The sequence below is a fragment of the Pieris brassicae genome, chromosome 11 (assembly GCF_905147105.1).
Source record: "Pieris brassicae chromosome 11, ilPieBrab1.1, whole genome shotgun sequence".
Taxonomy (NCBI): domain Eukaryota; kingdom Metazoa; phylum Arthropoda; class Insecta; order Lepidoptera; family Pieridae; genus Pieris; species Pieris brassicae.
In genome coordinates this window covers 8,247,202-8,264,360 of record NC_059675.1, presented here as the reverse complement: position 1 = coordinate 8,264,360, position 17,159 = coordinate 8,247,202, and the positions used below count along the sequence as shown (strand labels likewise).

General features: G+C 35.6%; 1 protein-coding gene across 2 annotated transcripts in view; it reads left to right on the top strand.

Moving 5' to 3' along the window:
- Nucleotides 1-17,159, top strand: part of LOC123716296 (atrial natriuretic peptide-converting enzyme) — a 53,834-nt gene that overhangs the window by 2,496 nt on the left and 34,179 nt on the right. Inside the window, exons 1-2 of one of the 2 annotated variants that reach the window (XM_045671962.1) lie at nucleotides 1,341-1,392; nucleotides 5,542-5,586. In XM_045671962.1, coding sequence (XP_045527918.1) covers nucleotides 5,560-5,586 — 27 coding nt within the window. In that variant the 5' untranslated portion in view covers nucleotides 1,341-1,392; nucleotides 5,542-5,559. Of the gene's footprint in view, nucleotides 1-1,340; nucleotides 1,393-5,541; nucleotides 5,587-17,159 lie in introns of those variants that run through there. The other variant, XM_045671960.1, reaches the window with a different exon arrangement.

Sequence of the window (17,159 nt, the reverse complement as noted above, 5' to 3'; positions counted from 1 at the left end):
ACATTATCACAATAATTTGTTGGAATTCACTGCAACCGGTTGAAGTGAATTCCAATAAAGATTTAATTACGATAAAATACAAAATAATCAGCGACTATAGTCAAACAAATGGTTTTACCGGTGAGAGAATCTATTGTTTATAAATAGATAGATATTTCCAATATGTTAAAAAAAAACGTCGTGCCAGGCTAGGCAGGCCATTTGGTAACTACAAGTTCATAAATTCTTATTGTTCAATTATTTTAAAAGAAAAATAATATAACTTATAGAAAGGAATCATAATTATAAATAAAATTTCTTTCAATAACTGTTGCGATATACTGCGTACATCGACGGTCGACCATACGCAGTATATGTTCCGAGGGGTAGGATTTTAAAACAAATATTTGAAAACGTCGTTTGTTTTTTTTTACCAGAGATTTGAACCCAAGATCTTATAAGCATCTGTCGGATATGCTGGTCCCTAGACCAAGGAGGCTGTTTAATCATAATTACAGACAAGTAGCATTCGGTAACTGCGACATGTGTTGTTCCCACGTTTGTAATAAAAAAAACTCCACATTTTCATTTGCTTAATTGATGAAGTTAATTACAATCCGCAGCTAGTTAACATAGTATCTTGCGTAAAATTTATGAATGCTACGAAAATATAATTTAAATATAAAATTCGAAAATAAGTAAGCGTCACTTCTGTAGCTTAATGGAGACTTGGCGCTAAATATGACTCCCGTTTGTCAAGTTGAAAGTCAATTTGATTGTTGTTTTGGAATTTAAATTTCAGTTTTTCAATATGTTAACAAATTTGCTTACTGTGTTTCATTAAAAATTTCGTAGTTATTTCTTAAGTGAATAATTAAAGTTTTTTATATCTAAAATTATGTATATGCTTAGCCACTCAAGTCTGGCCATTTAAGAAAGGCAAAGGTTGTGCCCGTTATAAAAAACGTTGGGAAACACTGCCTTAATCCCTAAAATTTTACCCAAAAAAAAAGATAAATTAATAAGATGTTGAAGTGAAACTTTACCTAAATGAATAAGATTGCCCGTCGTAAGAACCGCGTGGTAACAAGATAATACTTTTTTAGTTTTGAATGAGCACGAAGTAATGTAATTATCTATTAATATAATGATAGTATTATGAAAAGGATATGCCCTATCTGGGGATTAATTAACTTTTCTTGGTAGTGTACCTCTCCTAATAAACTCGTAGTAACAAAATATGCAACGCTTATATTGCATATAGACGTAGGTTTGACGTTAAGGCATAGTGTAACTCAAAACAATAAGCAAAGTGTAATAAATTGCATAGGATTATCGCTTATAAAATTTACAATCCATGTAACACCTGCATTTACTTTATTGCGAAACATGTTGCATTACAATACCAAGAATGTAGGTATGATTTCATCATTTTACAAAATTTCAAATCTTGATTCATAAATTTTACGTAAATCTAAAAGCTAGTTTGGTTATCTCTTTTAGCATTGAATTTACACTATAATAATTGACGCGCGCATCTTCGGATATTTATTAATAGTTTTTTTCAAAAAATAAGAAAATTGCAAGAAAGTAACGTGCGACGGAAATTACAGAAATTTTGAGAGAGTGCAAAAACTATATAAATAAGAAATTAATCAGAGATTTGCAACAAAATATTTTTAGGTATGATGACAAACGTTTCGAATCTATGTTATTCATTGACGATACAAAAATACAAGTATTTTTAATCTATGTACCAGTTGATAATTCATAATTCATTTAATAATAAAACGACCCACTTATCTATCTATTTCAAGAATTTTTTTTTTTTTTTTTTTTTTTTTATAAAATAGGGGGCAAACGGGCAGGAGGCTCACCTGATGTTAAGTGATACCGCCGCCCATGGACACTCTCAATGCCAGAGGGCTCGCGAGTGCGTTGCCGGCCTTTTAAGAATTTGTACGCTCTTTTCTTGAAGGACCCTAAGTCGAATTGGTTCGGAAATACTTCAGTGGGCAGCTGGTTCCACATAGCGGTGGTGCGCGGCAAAAATTGCCTTGAGAAACGCTCAGTCGTGGAACGTCGGACGTCGAGGTGATACGGGTGGAATTTTGTATTTTGCCTCGACGTCCGATGCTGAAACTCAGCTGCAGGTATTAATCCGAACAACTCCTCTGAACACTCTCCATGGTAAATGCGGTAGAAGATGCAGAGTGACCCCACATCTCTACGCAACGCCAAAGGATCGAGCCGCTCGGAGAGGGATTGGTCATCGACGATTCGAACCGCTCTTCGTTGGATACGGTCAAGTGGAAGGAGCTGGTACTGGGGAGCCCCCGCCCAGAGGTGAGAACAGTATTCCATGTGGGGCCGTATTTGCGCTTTATAGAGTTGCAAGCGGTGGCCCGGAGTGAAGTACCGTCTCGCCTTGCTGAGCACACCAAGCTTTTTGGAGGCTAATTTAGCCTTTCCCTCCAAATGACCGCGAAACTGAACGTCGTTCGATATGTCAACGCCAAGTATTCCGATGCTGGCTGTGGCTTCAAGAAGAGTGTTTTCGAAAAGAGGAGTAGCGACAAAGGGTATTTTTTTCGCGGAAAACGCGCAAACTTGTGTCTTCTTGGGGTTAAATTGGACTAGGTTTAGTCTACCCCAGTCCGAGACTCCACGTAAAAGAGTTTCGACTTCAGACACAAGTTTGTTCCGGTACTCATCGACAACTGCCCGAGAAATACCTGCCCGGCCAGTGTAAAGAGTATCCCCAGTGCTGTCGTCCGCATAGCCATGAATGTTGCTAAGTTGCAACATGTCATTGATATGCAGAAGAAACAGGGTCGGGGACAGAACACAGCCTTGTGGGACCCCAGCATTCACGGGTTTAAGGTCGGAACATGCTCCGTCGACGACGACCTTGATGCTCCGATCGGCTAGAAAGCTGGAGATCCAGTCGCATAATTTCTCAGGAAGCCCGTAGGCTGGTAGCTTCGAGAGCAGTGCTTTGTGCCACACCCGATCGAAGGCTTTCGCTATGTCCAAACTAACCGCTAGTGCCTCCCCCTTGGACTCAATTGCCTCTGCCCATCTATGAGTAAGGTATACTAGAAGGTCACCAGCTGAACGACCACGACGAAAGCCGTACTGATAATCGCTAATCAGCTGGTGGCCCTCTAGATAACTCAAGAGCTGGCCATTAATAATGGATTCCATTATTTTGGAGAACAAGGAGGTTATTGCGATTGGGCGATAGTTGGATGGATCAGTGCGATCGCCTTTTTTAGGGATCGGATGTATCGAAGCGGTCTTCCAGCACTTCGGGACAGTGCCGAGCGAGTACAGGTACCGGAAAAGGCGCGTCAGGACCGGAGCCAACTCAGGAGCACATGTACGCAGCACAATTGGAGGGATACCATCCGGCCCGCTCGACTTATGAATGTCCAAGGAAGATAGTGCTCTGCGAACAGCACGTTGCTGGAATGTGATTTCCGGCATTGAGTTATCACACCGCGAAATCGCCGGTGGTGATCTCCCCCGGTCATCCAAAGTCGAGTTGGACGCAAAGAGACAGCCCAAGAGGTCGGCCTTCTCCTTCGCAGTGTGGGCGAGCGAGTCATCCTCTCTGTGCAGCGGTGGTATCGATGGCTGACAAAAATTCCCTTGTACAGCTTTGGCGAGAGACCAGAAGGCTCGGGTCCCAGAAGGGAGTTGGGCCAATCTCTCGCCAAATCTGGCGATGTGCTCTGACTTTGCCTTAGCGATTTCCCGTTTGAAGGACCTGGAGGCTGAGTTATATGCTTTTTTATGTTCGCTGGTATTGGCATCACGAGATATCGCCGCTTCCGCCCATGCATTAAAGCATTCTCGCTTTCGACGCGATGCCGCCTTGCAAGAACGCTTAAACCAGGGCTGTGACCTGCCACCGATCGGCACCGCAGAGAATGGAATAAAAAGTTCCATGCCCTGCAGAACCACTTCGGCGACAGAGGCAGCGACGGAATCTGGAGCTTCCGACGAAAAGCACATAGGCCCCCAAGGGTAGGACGCAAAGAAAGACCGCATCCCATCCCAATCTGCTGACCGATAGTGCCAAATACGACGACAACCCGAAAAACGGGGCCGAGGAGGGCGCGTAGTAGGCACAGTACTCCGGACCACACAATGATCCGATGAACCCAATGGCGGGTCAACAGAGACTTGATAGGTCTCCGGATGTGAGGTCAGCAGAAGGTCCAACAAAGAGGGTTTATGACCATCCACATCTGGTATTCGCGTAATCGCAGGGACCATTTGTGACAGGTCGTAAGCTAAAGCAAAGTCGTGAAAGGATCTTCCCGCGTGATCGGTGGTTTCCGAACCGAGCCAATCGGCATGGTGAGCGTTAAAATCGCCAAGTATCACGATTTCAGCGGTAGGAACCCCTTCGAGCAGGGAATCTGTAGCCATTTGGATGTGCTCAATGAGTCGCTCAGTTTCGGTATTTCCGCTATGGGACCTATACAGGCATGCGTAGAATCGCGGATGGTCATCGCAGTCTACTCGCAGCCAGAGGCTAGATAGGTCCCTTCCTTCAAGCGACCCGAGGCGACGAGAACAGATATCCTCTCTGACGTACACGCAAACTCCCGCCCGCGGCACAAATGAATGTTCCAATTTGTACCCCGGGTAGGAGAGGTAGGAAGTATCAGCCGGGAAGGATATCTGAGTCTCAGTAAGGAAGAATAAGGCCGGCTTCGCAGTTTCGAGGTGAAAGTGAACCGCGTTAAGATTAGAGTTGAGCCCCCTAACATTGGTAAAGTCCACTGAGAGCGTGGAAGGGGATGCCTTCGGTAAATTCTTCCGTTTGCCCCGAGATCGAAACTTATAGTTTTTTGAGCAGTTTTTGCCCACCCCAGAATACGAAGGGCAGCCTGTGCATCCACCACCGAATACTGATTGTTCCGATGATGGACGCTCAGAGGGGGATTCTCCACAGCGGAAACGTGTGGTACCCCCCTGGGGTAATCTCTGTTTAAACTGCATCTTCATATTCTGGGGGAGGGGGGAATTGATGGGCTCCGGGAGTCTCACTCACCGCACGAAACGCGAGTACAATAAGATGAACCTATTGCATCACTTCACGCCGGTTTTCTGTGAGACAGTGGTACTGCCCCGGTCGTGCCTGCCCGATTGGCTGAAGCCCGAAAGCAACAGCATGGCACTCCCACTAGGAACACATTTGCACATTAACAACGATATAACATATCGATTTAATTCGTTTTACCGTTTCATGGTCTCTGTTGTTTATTTAGCAATTAAATTTAATTCTATGAATCTCATCGATTGGTTTTTATTTTATTCTTATAGCAAATTGTGATTTCAAATGGCAAAGGTAAACTCCGTGTGATTTCTACCTGTAACGTCTGCGCACTATAAATTGAATGATATTGTGTAATAGTACTAGGATGTATTATATATTTGCGTTCTGATCAGAAAACGAGGAATAACTTTTAAATTATACGCTTTAAGTAGGAGCCCCATATAAGGACGTACTAGGCAAGAAAAACTTATGTATTTATTTTGTTCCAGGTATAACAGTATTTTATCATGGAAAGGGAAAAGATTATGTTCAAGGTAAGAATAATAATTAATTACCCTTCGTTTTTTTACTTAGAGCACTCTCTATGAATATGTATGTTTTTTTTCAAACCTTAGTTAGATGTAAATATAAAAGGTTAAGGAAGTGATTTTATTCTAGCTCCTATTAAATAAACGGAGAAGGGTGTTTGGTAGTTATGATTAACGCTAAAATTACTAAAAAGTATTACTTTTGACAGACATTTCTTCTTCTGTTGATTATTTAGTTTACGCCATCTTTTGTTAACGCGATAATTACACATTTAAATAAAACTTTATGCAATAATTTAGCAACATTTCAATAAGATGATAACATCTTTCTAATATGTTATGGATTTTGTGTGTTTATAAATTAACAGACATATATAAACACACGAATTAACTAAAAATAAATTTCATGCGAATCCTTGTTATAGACAATAGTATATTTTTAAAAGATGTGTTCTCCTTCCACAGCTTTCAAGTTCGGATTTTCAAACTAGTTTTTTTTACACCTATTCCATTCCGTACACTCCAGAAGAGAAATATCGAATAATCGATTTGCATGTTGTTTACATTGAACTGTTAACACGAATTTGACATTTTGGCCGCGCCGCAACGCCCACGGCCACAGACTATAGAAATATAATACTCACTTATGTCAATGTGATAATTATTGAATATATTTGATAAGGATAAGAACTAAGGATCCACGTTTTAAATGGTGCTAAAAGAAAAGTTACAACTTACATATTTGGACGATCTTTGTTTGTTAAACTATTCTAAATATAATACTTTTTATAGAATGTGTACAATTCCGTCTCTTCCTACAAGTACATGGGCTGACGCATTTTAACGTATTTCTATATATTCTATATTAATTTTTTTATCAGTTAGTTTTTCCCTTTAATCCCATCCAATTATTGCTAAGAGGTCAATCGAAACCTTTCTGCATATAATTATAGGTGTGTAGATTTTAAGAAATGATTTGTGTAGTTGTAAGAACTTCCATAATATTTTAAATCATTTCCCGTTGTAAAATTATATAACAATAGATGTTGTTCGCAGTTTAGATAAACATGTGTCGAATATAAGTTATGTAAATATGATTAACACAATAAATGTATCATTGGAAACTATTAAAATATATAAACATGAGAAATGGAGTCATATCTATGGTAATGAGATAATAGAGAATTGTATATTCGACAGGAGATTTGTCATTCCATTGTTACCTATAAATATTCTATTTGAAGCTGATAATATCGTGAATGCATACGTATTGTAATGCCATTTTAAATACTATTATATCATAGTAATCTCATTTAATACCCATATTTTAGTCTAGTAAAATATAATATTTTCTAATTCGCTAGCTGTAAGCTGCGCGACTTCGTTAGCGTGAAAACGAGACAATACAGATAATGATCTCAAATTAACACAAGACATAATAAACTTCTCAACTTAAAAAAAACAGTGTTTGTCAAGTAACTTACTTCAGATTACTTCCTATTAAATATTATGTTACGTATACGATAATCAACTATCAGATAAATGTATTAGTAAAAAGATTGCGTAATTTACAATTTTAATATTTAAAGTTTTCCCCAACCTGCATTCATTACACGCAATCTATCAATATATAAGTATATGCAATTAAATCGAACCTATATTCAGGTATAACATAGAAATTTTCTTAGTCACTTCTATAAAGTATATCAATATGACACTTGAACTTTAGCGTCTAAAAATTTACATATTACACTAATCACTTAAAAGACCTCGAGGTGATCGTGATTCTGTGACATTCCAATCATATCATCCACCGGTTAAAGCCTACTTACATTGTTTAAACCTTCATCTGTACCTGCCCTAACCTAACCTTCGAATCCAATATGTGGCTCACCTTTGTAGTTTTTAAATTATTTTATCTAAATTATTACTTAAGATAAGCTTCAATAGTTGAATATTAATTGCCACCTTAATAATTACGCAAGCTTTAACAGTATTTTGATAAAATGCGCTTTGTTTACCTACTAAAATACCTATTAACTTATAAATATTTTTTGTACTTTGTACCATTGATAAGCAATGAGTATAGACTTGTTTACTAACTTTAATGTTGATTATTGTTCTAAAAAATAACACAAAAACATGTTTTATCTTTACTACACAAATAGGTTGCTTTTGTGTAAACCAGTGTCGTATCGGATAAATAAATTATCGTTTGGCATGTGGTCATTTTAATTCCCGAATATTTATCAGGTGAAAACGTTTAACATTCAATACTATAGAACCTAAATTGGAGCCTTAGGAAGTCACAAATGAGCAAAACATAGTGACTTAACAAAAAAGCTATAATTATTGGAAAATATAAAATGTATGATATATTTTTATAAAACTTAGACATATAAATATTTATTGTGTTATCTATAATATAAAAATGAATCGCAAAATGTGTGCGCATAACTCAACGACGCCCGGAACAATTGTACCAATTCTTTTTTTAAAATGTTCGTTGAAGTCTAAGGTTGGTTTTTACGGCGAGAAAATTTCGAATTAATTCCGATAAAACCCTAAAACAGCCCTTTTCTTTTTCCCATATAAACGTTTTGTAAATAAAATGTAGAGTCAATTTGAACTTTATTGCTATTCTTTATTGAATAGCAATAAAGTTCATATTAAATTACAAGCACTGACTCAAACAAATCGCGTTAAAAAAGGATTTAATTTTTGAATTATTAATTTAATATCCCTATCTGAGCAAAATTATTTGAATACACACTAATAGGAAAATATATCAATGAGGCACACAATTTTTAAATATTTGTCTCTATTAGGTTACTACTATCCCTTTAGATTATTTTGCAATCAGGTTTGAACCTTAAGTTCGCCTCTTAGTTTGAAGCCCTCTAGCAGACATCCCAGTCGGGGTTTTTAGTGGGTCACAGAAGAGCGGCCAAAGTTCGTGGAGGCGAAGGTACTTTGGTCACCCGAGCTGAACCTCACACATCGGCCTATCATCAGAATTGCCTCATGATAATTTTTTGCGCCGACTATAAAATTGGTAGGAATCATATAAAAATTAACCTATTACCGGGCTGAAACATTTTTCCAGATTGGGTTAATCGTGTGAGGGTCATTCACAGAAAATACCTAACTGGTCTATCGTAAATAGATGAGAATAAGTTTGTATTTAAATGTGCTGATAACCTTGAAATCGATATTCGTTAAATACGTAGAAGTGAGAGATGCAAACGGGTTCGATGTCACGGCTTTCGCAACGGGTCAAGGTCTTCTTGATATACACGAATATTTGGATTGAATCTCTGGGTTATCAGTGTATGTTCTCATTAAGAAAAAAACCGATAAATATAATATACTCCTAGAGTGAGATTTAGAGTCGAATTATAGCGCTAATTAATTTGACACCGGTAAGTCAAAAACATATCGCATTTGACACACTTATCGCTAAGATAAGTCTCGACTTTGAATTTCGCCCCTACAGTTGTTATTATTAAAGCTTTATTAATTAATCCATACAAAATTTGGTTAGCTTATATTTCTTAATATTAGTATTGATTATTTTATTTATTTATTTACACTTCGTTACACTACAAAATAAAAATAAAAATTAACATAATTAAATCAAAAGGAGGGCAACTGGCGGCCTTATCGCTTACGAGCGATCTCTTCCAGGCAACCACTGTGAGTAAAGAAAAAAGAAATGTATTAAATAAGATAGGCAAGTAGTGCAAAATACATGTAATACACAGTTATTAAAACAAAAACTAAACAGGAATAAAATATTAAAGATACATTAAAGAGTAAAAAGAACACATAAATCACGATAATTTAAGATAAGTCTCACGTCAGTTAGTAGTTACTAAGAAAGTTAGGGATACGATGTGGACAGGTAATGTTTGTAAAGAACAAATTTAAAGGAAGATAAAGAAGGAGCTAAGCGAATAGGGACGGGAAGTGAATTCCATAGCCTAACTGCGGAGACCTTAAAGGAATCGCCAAGAAAGGAGGAGTTATGAGATGGGATTTCAAGGGTATAGTTTTCGGAAGAGCGTAAGCTATAGTTATGGGCTCCCAAAAAATTGAAATCATTTTTGAGATAGGAAGGAGTTGTAAGGTTGAACAGGATGGAATATAGGAGATGAAGAACATGAGCATCACGTCGCTGTCGAATCGGCAACCAGCCTAGCCGCTTACGGAACGCAGAGATATGATCGTACTTTCTTAGACCGAATATAAATCTGATACAGAAATTTTGGAGACGATTATGTTAGTATAAGGTTTAAAATTTAGATTTCGAATAGTCAACAAATTTACCTATGTGTAAAGGTGTTTGTTAAATTCATTATATTTTTCGATGATTTGTTCGATAGTGTGGATGTGGTCGATTGTATATTTAATATCCTTGACGGAAACCTGCTTGCTCTACTGGTTGGTTGTTGTAATTTTTTGTCGATATTCTGCTCAGTATTATTGATGAAAACTATTTATATATTACGGATAGTAAACTGATTGGCCTGTAGTTTTCAATGTCTAGCGCGTTGCTTTTCTTGTACAGCGATATTATATTTGATTGTTAGATATATAACCAGAATAGATGCTCCAAACTTAAGGGCTTTGTTAGTAATGTTATCTGGCCCTCAGCTTTTTCCGAACTTTAGGGTTTTTATATGATGCAATATTTCGCCTTTACTTACAGGCATGATCGTTGTATGTATATCTTTATGTTCTTGATGAGTCAATCTGCGATATGCGTTGTCTTCTTCTGTTTTTGTCTTCTCTGGTTATTTTGTTATAGGAGCCCTATAGTTATTAACGATGATCAAAGCCGATACACGCTATTTTCAAGAGATCTTTTCCACCCGAATTTTATACCCCAATTACATATAATATTGCAGCTTTTTTATTTCTAACTACTTAGAGTGATACTGTTAAAATATTACTCAAATCATAATAACCTAGATCTTTGTCTCAAGAAACGCTGCTGGTTTAAAATTACTCAAAGAATTTAATTCATAGACATATTCATACACGTACTCTAGTATTATTTAATTATGCACCTAAGTACCTATTTGTATCATTATTGAGTATATCTATTGTATTTTAATCAGCTTACTCTCCGATTACACGAAGGTTGATCTTGTCACGAATTTGTCTGGAGATATGGTTATGTAGAAACATGCTTGAAGATATATAGACATATTACTAGCAGTCACAAACAATGAGAATACTTCCGCATTTATTGTTAATGTGATTTAGATTAAGTTAATTTATTTTTTTGAGTAATTCAAATTTGAAATAAATATTTTTCTATTTTATTGATCCGTAAACATTAAATAACAAGAATAGAGACGATGGCAAGCGGCCGGATGGGATGTCGTTGATTCCTTGGAAGATGAGACGGGCTTTGGTATAGGCTGCTACTTGTGTGGACACGTTTGCTCCGTCTCACTTCCCTCGGACAAGCAAAAAGCTGGGACGGCCGCAGAGCAGCATATAAAAGTCGTTCTTTGAACTTCGATTTTGTTCCCTTTGGAGTACAGACTATTAGGACTATTGGACTATTTAGGGGTTCAAGTGCACAGGTGCTAATTAAAGATTTAAGTTGGCGCCTGGTAGCTATCTACCACTGGTGCTTTCCTTGCTCAACGAATAAGGATCGCAATGCAGGGAGGAAATGCTGTCAGCGTTAAAGGTGCCACGTTAAACTTCCACAGGGACCAAAATTTTTAAATTAAAAAAATAAATATAAAAAAAATGTTTATTGTTTTTATCACTGCTATGTAGATTAAGAGAATTGTAAATACTTTGTATTTGATGGTTATGATTAATAATAAACATAAGTAATAACAATTAACAAAAATTTTTATATATTTTTTTTTAATTTAAAAATTTTGGTCCCTGTGGAAGTTTAACGTGGCACCTTTAACGCTGACAGCATTTCCTCCCTGCATTGCGATCCTTATTCGTTGAGCAAGGAAAGCACCAGTGGTAGATAGCTACCAGGCGCCAACTTAAATCTTTAATTAGCACCTTTGCACTTCAACCCCTAAATAGCCCAATAGTCCTAATAGTCTGTACTCCAAAGGGAACAAAATCGAAGTTAAAGAACGACTTTTATATGCTGCTCTACGTTTGAGTACGTATCAGTCTTACATTCGTAAATAGTATGACAATAAAGTATTAAAAGAATTGTTTACAGTATTTAAAAGATAATTGGACCACTTAGTATAGCAAAATAAAGTACTTGATAAGAGCTTTAGAACTGGGACGGATGATAACAACCACGTGAATAAAGTCTGGCCATAATATTCGACTACGTTTGTTCTTCTCATCTCTGATAACCAAACGTTTGCTTAGAAACAAGTGTTCTTGTTTACTATTTAAAAAAAAAACAACTAAAAATTGTAACCCAAATTTTTCTTATCGCTTGTTTAAAACAAACGTAATGGAAATTCGTGACTTTGCATGGTAACCATTTATTGTGTGTGAATTTTACAGCACGTCATACTGTAAACTATATGCACTTGTAAATTAATAAAAAATATGTTGATTTACATATTTTGATGAAGAATGATAAGAAGGAGCATTAAAATACTTTCGAACTTTTTCCATATACTTTTTAGATACGTCTTAGGTAACCGTAACTATTATTGAACGACTTTGAATACGCTTATACGAGTTTCAAAAGATTGTCCCTTGCAATGCAGATGATATCTACGTTTTCGTTTATTTATGTAAGTAATTACCACGACAGAAACAATGAAGGCTCTAAATTTCTTAAGACTACTTCGGTCTTTATAAACTGTCTTAACCCTGATCCACTAATAGTAAAGTTATTCAGAGCCACTTGACTTTTGAGTGACATGGCATTCGTTGCGTCGCTTCGCTAAATTAAATGTCAAAGTCACCGTTTTAACGTGAGAATCTTGCAGAGCAACGTCTAAAATCGTATATATTACCTAAGTATGTATATTAATTAGAATCGTAAATTGGTTGTTGCTACAGTTTACGGAATTAGAATACCATATAGATCTATTAATAAAGGTGTAGTAATTGAGAAGTATAAATATTTGAATCTTAAAATCAAAATCGAAAAAATTTTATTGTGTGAAAAAATACTATGGTTCAAATCATCAACCGGATCACCGCTTAATATGAAAATCGTGACTAGGTTGATGTTATTAAAAAAATCAATTTTATTAATAGCTGTCTAAAATTTTTGATGTTTTGATCAATTTAGTGTTCTTCCAATAGAGTATACATAGTTCTTGCAATAGATATAACATTGAATGACTAAAAACAAATACTATGTTAGAAAAAAGCCTAATTAGAAATTTAAATGCACTTACCATTCTATCGTTAATTGTCATAGTCGATTAATCAAAGGAAAAGGAAATAATTCTTTTTTTCCTGAATTCTATTTTTGTTTAGCGGATACTTTGATTTTTCTATGTATTGGTATTTGTTAATTATTGTATTGAAATACTATTTATATTGCTTATATGTATTTATCCATTAAGGTCTCAGAGGATATAGCTTGAATTCTTTACAGGGTTACTTTTAGCTTTATTATGTTATAGCTATATAGCCTTACAGTTTTTGGTTTTGACTTCAATTTTAACATAAACATATTAGGATAAAAAGTCTATATTTAAATATCTAGCTATATATACTAATAAGTAAGGGAATCATGTCATGTGATAACATTTGTGCTACGTTGCTGTTGCTCTCTGATAAATGTAGCATTGATAAAGATTTGTGAGAGAATGTATGATGTATTGAGAAATTTGTATGTTTTTACAAGTTCCTTAACCTGTTTTTAGACAATTTTTTTGAAACCCAATCATATACTTTTGTTGGAAGATTTTTTTCACTCAACCGATGTATATATTTAGATAAAAGTTATTTATTAGTATTATTATTATAGAGATACATACATTATCCTTACAGAAACTTAAATTGAAGAATCGAAGTATTCTAATAAAAATCAATAATAGGAATCTAGACATTTTAGTTCGTCTGGTAAGTGGCGCAACAAGCGACCAGCTGCCAAGAAATAAGATTATTAAAACGTAATTATGAATGTATTACAGACTAGGAAATAGGAACTTATGTCGTTAATGAAGTTCCTGATACATAACATAATGTGGATATTTCATAAATGTTTCATGACTAGGTTTTGAAACTCAGGTTTGAAGTATGTTTGAGGCTAGAACTGAAAATAACATACATATGGTAAGATACAAACACAACGTTACGCTTTGAGCCTCTCGTAAAAATATACAATTGTTTTCTTTACTTTTGAAAAAACAGTCTAAAATTCCATACTGGTAATAAACCTAGAACTCATATGGAATATCACGATATTAGCTGATTCGGATAACCTTTTTGACAAGACCCCCGACATTGTTATCCGATATCGGATCACGTTTCCAATGTTTTTACATTTGTTATATCCTGAATGTTTTATTACTACAGATGTAGGTAATTTTGTGTCCATAAAAATAAGTTTATACTTTTATAATTTTATTCACGATAGAATCAAGAAAATCTGAATATATTCATAATATCTATAATGATATATCGGAGCTTTAGATTACTTCCGCTCTTGCGACTGAAACCAGAGTCTGAAGTTGTTTTTTTATTTATTTTTAATAAATGACTCAAAGTTTGTTAGGTAATCCGCGCAGATGAACCTTGGTTTTTATATTCAATCGTAATTTTTGCGAGTCTTTAATCAATAGTAGGTCTTTAATAGCTTTATTTTCTAAATGCATGATTTTAATAACAGTTTTTTATTTATTATTACACGTCATAAAATATGATTGAGTATATTGTTATTCGCCGCCCACAGACTCCAAACTAAAAGGCGACAAGTAACTGATGAGCATGACCACTCTTACGAAATGCTTACACAACAAATTGCATTCAAATTATGTTTAGTTTTCATCAAATATAAGCCTCTTTGTTTTTTTAAGTGTCATTAACTAGTTGGTCGTTGTGTATTTTTTTCTGAATAAATCCTAAGATTTTACATAAATAAAAGAAACTATACTTTACTTTTTTTTTGTTTTTTTCCCCCGTGCGCCGCAAAGTAATAACGTATTGTATTTGAAATATAAACTATGATTGACCTTTTTTCGATGCCCAAACTCGTACTTCGAAGTGCAAATTTATGTAGGTGTTATAGGACATAATTATAGACGAGCAAATTGAACTTTAAATATGAACCATGTAATATTTACACTATATACAAAATTTTAAATTTCAATTACAACAGTGGACCATGAAAACTAACTTTACGCGTAATTTTTTTGATTATAAAGTAGATTGAATTATGTATATGTTACTTTCAAATTGTGTAGTTTTTGTATGATAATAATCAAATTCTATTTTATAAGATGATTCGATCATTCTTCCATCCTTCCTTAAGGGAAAATAGAAAGTGAAAATAATTCACTGATGAACTAACCAGAACCTAATTAGATCTATATTAACTACTGCAATTAAAATCTAGATCTTGCATTTACTTTCTACAGTAGCGTGAGAAGGGTCATCATATTGCATCAGTAATCGCGTTCAGTTAAAACTCACGTTGATAAATCGATGTGCTAGGCCAAATCGTTACGAACTGATGCTTTAATAGGTAGCTTCTGACATTTCCATATAAGAACTTCAGTTGACTGTATAGTGCATAGATTGATAACTATGTTTAGTCTATATCCAAATTGAAGCAGACCTACAAAAACAAATTTCTAGTTGTTTATGAGCAAAAACGCTCAAAATTTTACTTATAATTACGAGTTGGTATTGCTTACTGTTAGAAAAACCACTGTTTTATGTAAAAAACAGTGGCGCTAAAACAATTTAAGAGCTATCACAAATATCTGTATCTGTTTCAAGATCTTTTGGTTTTTCTTATAGGGTATGAGTCTTCTGTTGCTGACCAACGCTGTCGATTTTTTTAGTCTTACGCTAGCCATAGACGGACTGCATGAGCAAAATACAGTCGACTACGACTGCTTGGAGCAGTTGTGTTCGACCGCAAAATAATACTGATGCGAGTTCATTTACAAGATGGATTTCGATGAAGAAACACTGCTTCTTGTACTACTATTAAGCAAGCGTAGGCATAGAAGATGTAGTATGTGGGTGCGTCCAATACTACAATCAAGAGAACAGCATGGAATATTTCATACTTTGTATGTCTAGCTGAAACTAAAAGATTTTCAACTACTTTAGAATGTCCGTGGTTTCATTTGATGAATTAGTTAATATTTTAAGCCAAGAAGGGAAAGGATTGGTACTCAGCGGGGAGCGGGGAGGCAGTAGTGCGCGGGCAGCAACGACCGCTTGTAGCGGTGCGTGTATGGTGGGTCCGGCAGCTCTAAGCAGTCGACCGCAGAGCGGCTGCTCCGACTGCTCAGGAACTGCTCAAGCGGTCCGTGTATTGCGGATATGTATTTAGTATGGCAACTGCAGATCGCCGTATTGGCGCGCCGGTCGCTGCAACATGCGGTCTGCCTATGACCAACGTTAGGCATCCCAGTTTTCTCACGATGTTTGGTTCGGCGAACAGTGCTAGATTTATAATATAGTATTTAATCACAGGTGCGAATATAAAATAGAAACGACAAACAGATTTCGTTTGATTGTTATTGGTCAAACGGAAAATCGGTCTGTGTTGCGTATCTGTGATTGGAATAGAGGCCCTGTGTCAACTAAAATAGACTAAAATTTCATCGTTTCGTCATCTGTTATGTATTTATATATACAGGGTGTTCCAAAAGTCGACAAGTCAAGTCGAAATTTTCTCATAGGTAATGCCACACCAGTTATCAGAAAAATTTAAAAAAAAAATAAGTCATGTATTTTTGAAGTTATGGATATTTTTTTGTTATTCCAGAAAATGCACACCATGTGACAGTTTTTTCATTCCTGTTGTTACAAATATTTACTTTTTGCCAAAAAAAATTCTCTTTCGTCATCCCGAATAGTGTTTTATGTAACCTATGATCCTAAACTCTGTGCTGATCACTCCATCTTTTAGGAAAATGTAATTTTATACCGCACCAAGTTTTTAAAATTAATTTTCGCACTACTTCAACTGATCGTCCTGAAAAAAAAATGTATTGCTCTAGTAGTAGGCAAGAAGCTTTGAAAGTTAGCGCATTTAATAAGGATTCTACAGTGGTATAACACTGAGTCCATTATTTCTTAGATCGGCCATAACAATTTTTTTTTGTTAAACAAAGTCTGTTTTTAACAATCTCTTTGAAATTACAACAAATGATTCTAGCGCACCCAAAACGTTCCTAATGACCACAGCGTGGTTTAAATAAGATGGAGAGAGATATTCCATAAAATGTGAGCGAGACAGATAGTGACGCTTATGACATACGGACGCAAATAAGTAAAATAGACAGTTTCTTTTTTATGATTAGATTTATTACTTTTTTTATAAAAGATGTTCAAATTGCCGTCCTTCAGCTGCAATACAGGCTCGACATCTCCTTAAAAAAGATCGTGAAATGAAGCGGGCAAATCGTCCATTATTCACAAAT